The 13245-nt window shown below is 43.3% G+C and overlaps 1 protein-coding gene across 6 annotated transcripts in view; it reads left to right on the top strand.

Annotated features, from left to right (window-relative positions):
• The window catches only part of SLC25A53 (solute carrier family 25 member 53), a 57445-nt gene extending 48938 nt beyond the window's left edge, over positions 1–8507 (top strand). For all 6 annotated transcript variants that reach the window (XM_042242070.2, XM_042242068.2, XM_060407599.1 and 3 more), the window contains one exon: positions 5944–8507. In XM_042242070.2, the coding sequence (XP_042098004.1) occupies positions 5975–6895 (921 nt within the window). In that variant the 5' untranslated portion in view covers positions 5944–5974 and the 3' untranslated portion in view covers positions 6896–8507. The remainder of the gene's footprint in view (positions 1–5943) is intronic.
• The last annotated feature ends 4738 nt before the right edge of the window (positions 8508–13245 follow it).

The following is a 13245-nucleotide window of genomic DNA, read 5'->3' as shown; positions in this document are numbered from 1 at the left end:
TTGACTAGTTTTCTGTGATTATGGTTTCAGTGTGTCTGCCCTCTGATGCCCTCTTGCAACACCTTCCATCTTACTTGGGTTTCTCTTACCTTGGGCGTGGGGCATCTCTTCACAGCTGCTCCAGCAAAACACAGCCGCTACTCCTTAGCTTGGAGGAGGGGTATCGCCTTACCACCACCGTTCCTGACCTTCAACATGGGATAGCTCCTCTAGGCCCTCCTGATACACACACAAACATATATATATATATACATATATATATATATATATATACACACACACATATATGTATGTATATGTATGTATGTATATGTGTGTATATATATATGTATATATATATATGCACATTCTTTTAATATTATTTTCCATTATATTTTTTCATAGGATACTGAATAGAGTTATCAGTGCTGTATACAGTAGGACCAGAGAAGGTAATGGCACCCCACTCCAGTACTCTTGCCTGGAAAATCCCATGAACGGAGGAGCCTGATAGGCTGCAGTCCATGAGGTCACTGAGAGTCCGGCACGACTGAGTGACTTCACTTTCGGTTTTCATTTTCATGCATTGGAGAAGGAAATGGCAACCCACTGCAGTGTTCTTGCCTGGAGAATCCCAGGGACGGGGGAGCCTGGTGGGCTGCCGTCTATGGGGTCGCACAGAGTCAGACATGACTGAAGTGACTTAGCAGCATACAGTAGGACTTTGTTGTTTATCCATACTATATATAAAAGCTTACATGTGCTAACTCCAACCTCCCACTCCATCCCTTCCCCAACTCCTTCCCTCTTGGCACCTACCAGTCTGTTTTCTATATTCTTGATTCTCTCTGTTTCATAGATAGGTTCATTTCCAACAAACAATTTAAAATGCACTCTGCAGATGACCCAGTTTATTAGACTGATTTCGGCCTTTAGAGCAATGTTGTCATCTTACCTATATTCCTGGGATCTCATTTTTAAAATACAACTACTAATATAATGTATAGATCAACTTGTATACTGGGTACCATACTAAGTATTTTGACTAAGTATTTTGTATACTTCATCTCATGCAAGCTTCATGACAATCATTTTACAGGTAAGGGTACCTGAGGTTCAGAGAGTGGAAGAGACTTGGCCAAGGTCATAAAGTGGAGCAGTGAAATTCAAACCCAGGGCTATCTGATTCTACAGCCTGTATCTTTATGCTATAATACACTGCAGTGGGGCAAACAAATAAGGCCCTCATTATAAACTGACTTTCTCTGTCAGCCGCAGATCTCTCTCCTTCCCTCAGCCTGCATCCAGAACCGGGTGCGACTCATGCTTTTAGGCATCTGTGCTTTAGGCCGCTTCCTCAGCCTAGAACTCCTGCCCTTACTCCTTCTCTAACTAGAACCTGCACGTGGGTCAAGAATCAAGTCAGATGCCCCCTCTCAGAGAAATTTTAGACTGCTCCCTATGCTCAGTCAGTCAGTTCAGTCACTCAGTCATGTCCAACTCTTTGTGACTCCATGGTCTGCGGCATGCCAGGCCTCCCTGTCCATCACCAACTCCCAGAGCTTGCTCAAACTCATGTGCAGCAAGTCAGTGATGCCATCCAACCATCTCATCCTCTGTCATCCCCTTCTCCTCCTGCCTTCAATCTTTCTCAGCATCAGGATCTTTTCCAGTGAGTCAGTTCTTCACATCAGGTGGCCAAAATATTGGAGTTTCAGCTTCAGCATCAGTCCTTCTGATGACTATTCCGGACTGATTTCCTTTAGGATGGACTGCTTTGATCTCCTAGCAGTCCAAGGGACTCTCAAGAGTCTTCTCCAACACCACAGTTCAAAAGCATCAACTCTTCAGTGCTCAGCTTTCTTTATGGTTCAACTCTCACATCCATACATGACTATTGGAAAAGCCATAGCTTTTGACTATATGGGCCTTTGTCAGCAAAGTGATGTCTCTGCTTTTTAATATGCTATCTAGGTTTGTCATAGCTTTTATTCCAAGGAGAAAGCATCTTTTAATTTCATGGCTGCAGTCACCATTTGTAGTGATTTTGGAGCCCAAGAAAATAAAGTCTCTCACTGTTTCCCCATCTATTTGCCATGAAGTGTTGGGACCAGATGTCATGATCTTCATTTTTTGAATGCTGAATTTTAAGCCAGCTTTTTCACTCTCCTCTTTCACTTACATCAAGAGGCTTCCCTGATGGCTCAGTTGATAAAGAATCTGCCTGCAATGCAGGAGACCCTGGTTTGATTCCTGGGTCAGGAAGATCCTCTGGAGAAGAGATAGGCTACCCACTCCAGTATTCTTGGACTTCCCTTGTGGCTCAGCTGGTAAAGAATCTACCTGCAATGCGGGAGACCTGGGTTGGAGACCTGGGTTCGATCCCTGGGTTGGGAAGACCCCCTGGATATTTCCCTATGCTAGGTGAAATATATTGCTCTTATGTTCTGCTCTGTCCTTGATTAGCATAAGCGTTGTTTTGCCTTCCAGTATAGTTTAGCTCGTGGTTGACCTGTCTCCCTCACTAGATTCCCAAGCCCTCCAGGGCTGGTACCAAGTCCTGTTCACCCCTACTTCACAGTGACTTACCCACAGTGATTGTTATGTGTTTGTGAGCAGACCAAAGGACTGGCAGAGGGATGCCTGGAATGAATGGACACATATAGGGCTGGATCCTGGCGTGATCATGCAGGCTGTGCATCTGGGCTAGACAATCCAGGGGAGTCTGGAATCCTTTCCACCCATCTTACAAGGTTATAAACATAGGAGATACATCACAGGGCCCGGGGGCAACTGCTCTAGGCTGACTCCAGGCTTGTTCTGAGGCCCCTACTTTGGAATTCTTGTGTAAGGGGCCAGGCTGTCCAGGATTGCTTTTTTAATTTTTTTAAATATAAATTTATTTATTTTAATTGGAGGTTAATTACTTTACAATACTGTATTGGTTTTGCCATACATCAACATGAATCTGCCACAGGTATACACATGTTCTCCATCCTGAACCCCCCTCCCTCCTCCCTCTTTTATAACACCTTTGCATTCACAGAAGAAAGGTCTTCCTCGCCTCCCATGTGAACACTGGATTTGTCCCACCATACCACTTTAAATGGTTCTGAGTGTGCTGCAGGAGCATGTGCAGCATCCGCATAGGTGTGAGGTGGGGAAACATCTTTAAAAAAAATACAGTTGGCTGAGGCCACCATGCCATGGATGGTCAACCACTTTATGTCATTTTGTTATTCTTTACAACAACCTTTTTTTTTATTATTTTTTATTTTTTACAACAACCTTTTGAGGGAGGTCTCTTGTCCCTCGTCTGTAGCCAAAGAAATTGAGACTGAGTGAAGTGTCTTGCCTAAGGTCATACAGCTAAGCAAATGGTGGAGGCAGAATTCAGACTCAGGACTGTCTGCTCCCAAAGGCTGGCATTTTAACAGGGAAATACATGGGAGAAAAATTGACTCCCTCTCCCCCATAAAACAGGATGAGTTAGATTTATAAAATTATGACAGATATTTCAGGTAAGGTGTTTCTAAATTATTGTTCACTTTTAATCCCTGAAAAAGACTGGTCAAAACAGAAGGAACCAGGGATGGAAAAGCACAATTCCTCTATCAAATATTGGCCTGAATTCCTCTCCATCAACCCCCTGCCACATGCACAGTATGAGGATGCCTAGAGAGCATCCCCCCGACCCTACCCCTCAGTGTCTGCTCATTTCATAATTGAGATGCTTGAGGCTCCAAGATGTTAATATATTTCTAAAGGTCACACAAGAAGTTGAAAAGAGAACTGGCACTGAGAATTGTGGTCTGCCAAATTCTAGCCCAGTTTTCTTTCTGCTAAATCGGCCTGCCTTACAGTCAAGCAACACATGTTTACAGGTTACTCAGGAAAATGTGGGGAGGAAGTGGAACATTACTGCATTCTGAGATAGAAGAGGGGACAAACGCTTCCCTTACCACCCATCCTTATGCAGATGCAGATAAAACTTGGAGAGAAATCCTTGGTAGGATAGCTGGGTAATTTTGGGCTCCCCTGTGGCTTTGGGGGCCTGATTGGAGCTCCACTCCAAGGAGAGGGGTCCACTTTGGCTCCTGAGACATGGAGGGGGCTACCATGGGCCCAGGAGTGCCCTGGAAGGAAGCAAGGAGTGGGCCTCTTGAGCCTGTGCTCCTGGCCAGTTCTCAGCTAAAGGGTCCAAAACAGAGGAGCCTTCCCAGCCTCTTGGCCATGAGGGTTAAGGAGGTGAGGCTTAAGGGCCTGCGAACTGCTGAGGGTAGGGGAGGGCTGGTGGCAGAGTACAGGAGGCTGAGCCTCTACTCCCTCCCCTTAGACAGACTGTGGCTTGAGAGGGGTGTGGTTGTAAGGTCAGATAGTAGACTGTGGATGGAGCAGGAGCAAGAAGCTAGGGAGAAGCTTATGGGGGTCATTCTGGAAGGAGATGCATTTCAAGGCAAGTTCTTGAGTGCGGCAGCCCAGGGAAGGCTGCAGTGGGCTTCTTGCCGGGCCTGGCTTCTAGCCCACCCCCAGTTCCTCAGCCTGGTGACCCCTTTGTCCCTATCAGATGGGCTAGTGTAACTAGAGCTCCAATAGCCCTCGCTTCTAGGGACTACACAGCCCAGGGTTCTGTGTGAAACCTCTGGGTCTGCAGTTTCTACCAGGCTTCCTGTCCATCTAAATGTGAGTCTGATGCCCAGACATGGCACCCTGTGCCCCTCTCCCCCTCTCCCCCACCACACCACTTCCTGTTCCTCTCCACACACCATTCCCAAGCCGCACACCCTGTCCTCTCACCCCTAGTTCCTTCCTGACAACTCCCTCAGGTTCTCAGATCACCCAAAATTTTTTCATGGGCCCTGGCTTCCCAGTTACCTTTCATACTACTCCATCTGCTCCCAGACTACTCCCAGGTAGGAGCAATAGCTTGGAATCTTTGCACAGCCTCTTCCCTCTAGTATAGTGGCTCTAAAGCAGGGCAATTTTATCTTCTTCCGTCACCCCAAGGACATAAGGTAATGTCCTTAGGTATTTTTGTTTGTTATAGCTGTGCTGTGCTGTGCTTAGTCACCCAGTCATGTCCGACTCTTTGCCACCCTGTGGACTGTAGCTCGCCAGGCTCCTCTGTCCCTGGGGATTCTCCAGGCAAGAATACTGGAGTGGGTTGCCTCCTCTTGCTATAACTGGGTAGGTCACAACTTGTGCCATAGGATACCACTAAACATCATACGACACACAGGGTGGGCACCTGTGATGAAGAATTATCTGGCCCCAAATGTCAATAGCCTGTACATTGAGAACACCTGCACTGTTAATACAGCAACAGGTCTACAAGGTTAAGCTCAGAAACTGTCATGTATGGAGTCTTTTCTTGCTAAACTTCCAGGAATAGTTACTCTTTCTGTTCCTCAATTGGGAGAGGGGAGCGAGGTGTTGCCATGAAACAGCTAGCACTCCATCAAGAATCTACAAAAAAAGAAGCAAGGAGCTTCCCTGCTCCCTAAATTTACTACCATCTTTTAGAGAAAGTACTGGACTACAACCTTTGAATGCCTTTCTGCCTGTACAAGATAGTGCCACTTTTTGGAATGGGAAGAGCAACTTATTATTTTAGCAGTTTATCAAATGCAAAGTTTCATATGGTGAATGCAGTAAGGATGGGGAGCCCTACTTCACTAATTTTATTTTCTTCATTCTTCAACCTTCTTTGAATATGAGAAAATTTGCTGGGTCAGAAAAACACCCTAGAGGCGACTGTGTTCAGCAAAACTAATTGCCTTTGTTTTAATGTAAGGTGGAGGAATTCTTTCTTAAGAGTGTGCATATTTCTCAGAAAAGGGCCCAGAGAATTACTTGTTTCTTTAGAGCAGAGTTTCTTGAGCCTCTGTTTATAACTAAGCAATGAAGATGCTTGCCAAAAGACTTCATTGGTCAGTCTAACTTCTTTTTTTCCACTCTTGCCAGTTTCTCCCATCTGCACCCAGGTATCTTCAGCATGGGGGAACAAAACCACTCTGCCGGGAAGGAGCTTCAGCACTGGACACGAAAAGAGCCTGCAGGAAAGAGAAGCTGGCACTCCCACGCCTACGCCCTTGGTGCCGTTTCCAACTTTATGTCTACTTTTCTGACCTTTCCTATCTATAAGGTTGTGTTCCGGCAACAGATCCATGCTGTGGCGGTGTCAGAGGCTGTGCGGCAGCTTTGGCATGAAGGCCCTCAATACTTCTACCGGGGAATCTATCCACCTCTTCTCTCCAAGACATTGCAAGGGACTCTGCTGTTTGGGACTTACGATAGCATGCTGTGTTTTCTCTCCCCTGATGGGCCACACTCCCTGGGGAACCGCTGGGCTGCAGGGCTTATGTCTGGTGTGGTGGAGGCTGTGGCACTTAGCCCCTTTGAGAGGGTGCAAAATGTGCTCCAGGATGGTCGCAAGCAAGCTCGCTTTCCCAGCACGTTCAGCATTCTCAAGGAATTTCACTCTTATGGGCTTTGGGGCCGGCTGTCGCAGGGTTACTATCGCGGTTTCTGGCCTGTCCTTCTCAGGAACAGCCTGGGGAGTGCTCTGTATTTCTCCTTCAAGGATCCCATCCAGAATAGCTTGGCAGAGCAAGGCCTGCCCCACTGGGTTCCTGCCTTGGTGTCTGGGAGTGTCAATGGAACAATCACCTGCCTGGTTCTGTATCCTCTGATTGTGCTGGTTGCCAATATGCAGTCCCACATTGGCTGGCAGAGCATGCCAAGCTTATGGGCCTCTATCCAGGATGTGTGGGACACTCGGGGCCGAAAGGTATTTCTGATTTACCGGGGAGGTTCCCTGGTCATCCTAAGGTCCAGTGTAACCTGGGGCCTCACTACTGCTATCCATGACTTCCTGCAGAGGAAGTATCATTCCAGGAAAGAGCTGAAAGACTGACCGGCTGCAGGCAGTGTGGTGTGGCCATGGCAACTTGTTATTCTAAGCCTTCCTGGGGTGGCTTAAATAGCTTACTTCTTTGGCTTGGTCACCTAATACAACTATTCTTCAAAATCTTTCAACTGTCAGTACACTCAAGAAGGTTCCAACTACCAGCCTACTGTGTAAAGACAAAACCCAACAGAGTTCCTTGGTTAGAAAAAGAAATTCACCCCTGTTTATCCACAGCTTCAAGCAGACCCAGGAAGGCTTTAAGTAACATGTCACCTGTATGAAATATCATTCCTTTAAGGAATTTGCTGACGTTAAGAGGAAACTCTAAAAGATGACCTTAATCAGACACTGTGAGTTCTGGGACCCCTCCAGTTGTCTTCTGGGCCAAACTGAGTGGAGGACCAGGAATTCCAGTTTCAGAGAACTAAGCTTGACTCTTGGTATGGGGATTCCAGAGACTTTTCAGATGGCTACGTTTTCATGACACTGTTCACTACCCCTGCCACCAGCACTCTCCCTTTTCAAAGTTGTAGGTGCTAGTTTCAGGGTACTGGTTGTGGCTGGAAATCCTGAATTAGACTTGCCTCAACTGATCAGATGCCACAAGAGCTGGTGGGAATGGGAAGAAGTGTGGTCCCTGGATGGATGCAAAGAATAGACTTTGAGGGAAGAAGTTTAGTTACATGCAGAATAGAAAATTCTACTATTGGATTGGTGTTACACGCTGGGACATTTCTGATAGCAAGTCAATAACATTGCCTAGCAACCACTTGAGTTTCCCTAAGAAATCTGGAACTGAAATGACTATATCTCTTCATCAATAATTGCATATTTTATTGCCATGGATAAATATAATTACTGTGACATAAGTTAAAGATCTGAAATTGTAGCCTGTCATTTAAAGCCATTCAAAATATGGCCCCCATAAAATTTGTAGCATATTATCACACCATTCCCACTAACACAGATCCCATACCCTAGCCAAACGGGAGTATTGTTCTCTCCTCAGACATGCCATAGCCATGCTTTGGCCCACTCTGTCTTCTCCGCCTCCAACACCTGTTCTCTACATGCCAGTCCACCAAAATCCTTCCAGTTCCTCAAAGCCCAGCTCAGATGCCACCTTCTGTAAGGAGCCTCTTCTGATTGCCCCTACTGAATGTGATTGCTCTTACTGAATGTGATTGCCCCTAAGTGAATGTGACGTTAATCTCTTGTGATGTCTCTCTCCAATTACACTTCATACGTGGCACTGATTCCATTATGTCACTGAACTCATGTGGTCCTCTGTTCTTGATGTTCTTCAATACCTCCTACTAGACTGTAAAACTCCTTGAAAGCAGGGATTCTTGTATATGTTTTTAAATCTCCCATTGTGCCTAGGTGCTCAATAATGTTGGCTGAATTATTGAATTGATTATCAAGCTGTGATATGGTCTTAATCCTCAGGGTGCTATCCCTTGTACATGAAGATAATGTTATTGATTCATTGTCATGAAGACATCTGCCTTTAGGGTGTGATTTTTGTTTTATTAGTGGATTTAGTTTTGTGCTAATGATAATGATGCTGATGACGATAATAATACCAACAATAAGTAAAAGTGATTTTCAACTGGGACATTTGATGAGTTTGTGTTATTGGTGGCATGTTTGTTATTGGCAACACTTTGGATCTGAAATTCACAGAGACATTGCCTAATGGCCCAATATTTATTTTTCACTCTGGAATTTTGAGGATTTCCAAGGTGACATACATTGCAGTTTTTCCCTTCTAGATGATATCATGTAATGATCTCTACATGCACCTCCTTCCTTACCAAACCAAAATTGTCATTTATAATGATCCGACTATAGATCCTGGCTGTGGGGATTCCTCATGGAATATCAGAGAAGTTAAAGACATGGCTGTAAGCATTATGAGATCAGAAAGCATTTGCCAGCAAGGTCAACAAAAAATGGCTGGTCCAGAATTGCTGCAGTTGCATTCCCATGTCTGATCCCTCTGCAGACCTGGATGTGGTGGGTCAGTACTCTGCTTGTAGATTCAGTGACAGGGAGCACAGAGTCTGCACCAGGGAAGGAAAAGTAGAAGAGCAGTTGGTTCTACTTAAAGGCTAGCTCTCAGAATACAAAAAACCATTATTTAGATAATGACTTCAGTTTATAAGCTGAAAAGAAGAGGATAAACTATGGTACTCTCCCACTTTTTTAGTCAAGATAAAATATGGTACTCCCCCACATTTATTTCTAAGCACACTGTCCATTTTCACTTATGTCACTATGTCAGTCCATGTCTGTTCCTTCATTTTAACTTATTTAGAAATAAGTTCAAGCTTCTAGAAAAGCTGCCAACATAAATAGAGTTCAAAGAGCACTCATATACCCTTTATCCCAAATCACCTACTATTAACATTTTACACCATTTGCTTTATTACTTGAGCACTCATTCTCTCCACACACATGATATTTTTTGCTGAACTGAGTTGCAATTTTTAATATTTCTAGATTCAATATTTGTACATTCAAATTCTTTTAAAAAGACTGAGGGCTTTATGACACTGGCACAGTTATTATTGACTAAATGAAAGCTCACAGCAGATTTTAAAGCTACATTAGTGGTAATTATTTAAATTTACTATGTTTGTCTTTTTAAAAATTTTACATTTTCATTATGTATGCTAATACTTGAAGTTATGCAATTATAAACATGAATTTACAACTAAAGCATGTTATAATTGAAATAATTTATTTTTACAAATCGGTTCATATAAAATTTTAAAATTACAGAGGCTGGGCTTCCCTGGTGGCTCAGTGGGAAAGAATCTGCCTGCCAATGCAGGAGACCCCAGTTCAACCCCTGGTCCTGGAAGATCCCACATACCACGGAGCCACTAAGCCTGTGCGCCACCACTATTAAGCCAGTGCTCTGGAGCCTGGAAGCCACAACTACTGAGCCCGTGTACCCTAGAGCCCGTGCTCTGCAATGAGAGGCCACTGCAGTGAGAAGCCCGTGCACTGCAACTAGGGAGTTAGCCCCACTCTCCGAAACTAGACAAAAGCCCTTGCAGCAATGAAGACCCAGCACATCCAATAAATAAACAAATAAAATTATATTAAAAACACATAGGCTGATCAACTTTTCCCATTTAAACCTTCTGAGTAAAACTTGAGAGTGTAATAGCTTTATAGTAGTTTTAAATATCAATATTTAGTTTTGTGGTATTAATATTGTTTTCTGACATTTAAAAATTGCTTTTGGATTTAAGATCAATAAAATAAGGAGATAATAAATACCTATGTCTGTTTAAAACTTATAAAAAATTTAACACTAAAGCTACTTGGTATAAAAAGGTAAAAGGATAAAAATTCCTGTATGAACTCTGCGTATTTTGGTCTAAATATAAACTACTGTAGTTTCCTAAAGCTCAAAGTGAAATAATAAGTAACTAATGTATTACAACTATTATCACAATTATATGGTTTATTAAGACAATTTTGCTTTTAACATTTATTTTTAAACATTAATAGCATTGTAATTTATGTGTTTGAGATAACCGCATATAGTGTAGTAAAGTTAATTAAATAATGGTATGTAGGAGACAAACAGCATGATAATTCAGGAAAAAAGTGAAAAGTTTTCCTAAAGAATAAGGTGAAAATACTGTAGTTCCCTGTTCTGTTCCCTTTCCAACTTCTCTTTGTCTTTCTTTTCCTCAAATCTTCAATGCTTCCTCCTTCACCCTCAGTCCCAGTTCATGACCTTACTTTCTCTCTCACTAGGAAAAGAGAAGCATTCAGAATAGAATTACCAGTTAGAAGAACATTTATAAAGTTACTGCACATGTAATGACCGCCCAAGACAAGAAATTCAACATCTTGATAACCCCACTATTCCTCCTGCACTCCAAGCCCCTCGCTGATGCCATTCCTCCACGCATCCTAGAGATAACTCCTATGCTGACAAATATGATATCATTTCTTTACTTTTCTTTATAGATTTATCTTCCTGTCACTGGAAGTGGAACCCCTTCCAGGGCCCAAGAGTGGGCTCTTGTCTAACAGTCGAAAAGGAATTGTCCGAGGAGACACATGTACTGACAAAGCAAAAGGCTTTATTGGCAAGGGGTGCCCACGTGGACAGAAGCAGGGAAAGGGAACCTGGGAGAACTGCTCTACCACGTGGCTCAAAATCTCAGGATTTATGGTAATGGAGTTAATTTCCTGGTTGTCTCTGGCCAACCGTCTTGCCCATGCCTATATTTGGTCTGATTCAAGATCCTTCCTGGTGGCACGTGCATCTCTCGGCCAAGATGGATTCCAGAAAGAAGGTTTCTGGGAGGTTGGCAGGACATATTATGGGCTAGTGTCTCCTCTCTCCTTTTGGCCCCTCCTGAATTCTTCCAGCTGGCGGTAGCTTGTCAGTTCTGGGCTTCTTATCAGGACCTCCTGATACGAGATAACTCATGCAAGTGGTTGTTATCCTGCCTGGCCAGGGCAGGCAGTTTCGGTCAGTGGTTCCCTAACATTCCATATAAGCATCCCCAAACAATACAGTTTTATTTTACAGGTATTCAAACTTTATGTACTTGGAATTGTGACTAGCTTCCCAGGTGGCACAGTGGTAAAGAATCCATCTGCCGACGCAGGAGACTCAAAAGACGTGGGTTTGATCCCTCATTTGGGAAGATACCTTGGAAGAGGAAAATGGCAACTCATTCCAGTATTCTTGCCTGGAGAATCCCATGGACAAATGGCTACAGTCAGGCCAGCTACAATCCATGGGGTTGCAAAGAGTTGGACAAGACTAAGCATATATGCACACCTTTCATATTATTTGTGAGATTCATCCACATTGCTGCAAGTAGTTCTAGTTATTTCATTTTTCTAAAATAAATTTACTTTTCAGTTCAGTTCAGTTCAGTTCAGTCGCTCAGTCATGTCCAACTCTTTGCTACCCCATGGACTGCAGCACACAAGGCCTCCCTGTCCATCACCAACTCACGGAGTTTACACAAATTCATGTCCATTGAGTCATGATGCCATCCAACCGTCTATCCTCTGTCGTCCCCTTCTCCTCCTGCCCTCAATCTTTCCCAGCATCAGGGTCTTTTCAAATGAGACAACTCTTCGTATCAGGTGGCCAAAGCATTGGAGCTTCAGTATCAACACTTTCAATGAATATTCAGGGTTGATTTCCTTTAGGATTGACTGGTTTGATCTCCTTGCAGTCCAAGGGACTCGAGAGTCTTTTCCAACGCCACAGTTCAAAAGCATCAATTCTTTGGCACTTAGCCTTCTTTATGGGCCAACTCTCACATCAGTACATGACCACTGGAAAAACCATCGCTTTGACTATACAGACCTTTGTTGGCAAAGTGATATCTCTGCTTTTTAATACGCTGTCATATTTTGGCATACTGTAGATTTGTCATAGTTTTCCTTCCAAGGAACAAGCACCTTTTAACTTCATGGCTGCAGTCACCATCTGCAGTGATTTTGGAGCCCAGGAAAATAAAATCTGATACTGTTTCCATTTTTTCTAAATTGCCTTGCCTCATGATTATTTTTACGTATTTTATATCCTTTACTTGACAGGTCACTGTGGGCAGAGAAAGTGTCTTTTTCATCTTTGTGTTCTCCATGATACCGAATACAATCTATTACACATTGTGGATACACAATAAGTGTGTTTTGGTTAACCTGATAGCTAATACCAGAGGGATGGATAAAATAGAGTTATCATTCATAAGAATTAATGTAAATTGAATGTATACTCTGTGCCAGGTACTATACCAAAGCTTTACAATAATTATTTAATCTATCACACAATCCCATGAGATAAGCACCATTACTAGTTTTTATTTGCCCAAGATCTCATAGTCAGTAAGTTAGAGCCTGGGGCAGAATCATTTGACTCTAAATCTTCTGCTTCAATCAGTGTGTTATAATGCAAAGCAATATGGTGGGAACGCAAAACATTTTGAGTTTGGAAGAGGGTTAGCAGATGAGAGACTAGCTCTTATTTCCCGGAGGATTTAGCATCTGGGTTTAGAAAGCTAGATTAGGGCTAAATTGTGGATGTCTTTGAATGCCAGGTATGGTATGAGAAGTCATCTCCCTTTCCCTGATTTCCATCTGTACCAGTCTAGATGCTGATTACCTTCTGAGGCCCAACATAAATACCTGATATGATATGAGAACTTCCACAATCCTCCAAATCACATTGAATTGCCCCTGCTTCCATAGTACTTTGTCTACATCTCTGCCTTGATGCATAACATTACTTTCTTAATGGGAACAGTCTGTGGATGTGTCTATCTTCTTCACATTTTATAAATTCTTTGACAGCAGGCACC

Source organism: Ovis aries, chromosome X, assembly GCF_016772045.2.
Source record: "Ovis aries strain OAR_USU_Benz2616 breed Rambouillet chromosome X, ARS-UI_Ramb_v3.0, whole genome shotgun sequence".
Classification (NCBI taxonomy): domain Eukaryota; kingdom Metazoa; phylum Chordata; class Mammalia; order Artiodactyla; family Bovidae; genus Ovis; species Ovis aries.
This window is presented reverse-complemented; position numbering and strand designations above follow the sequence as displayed.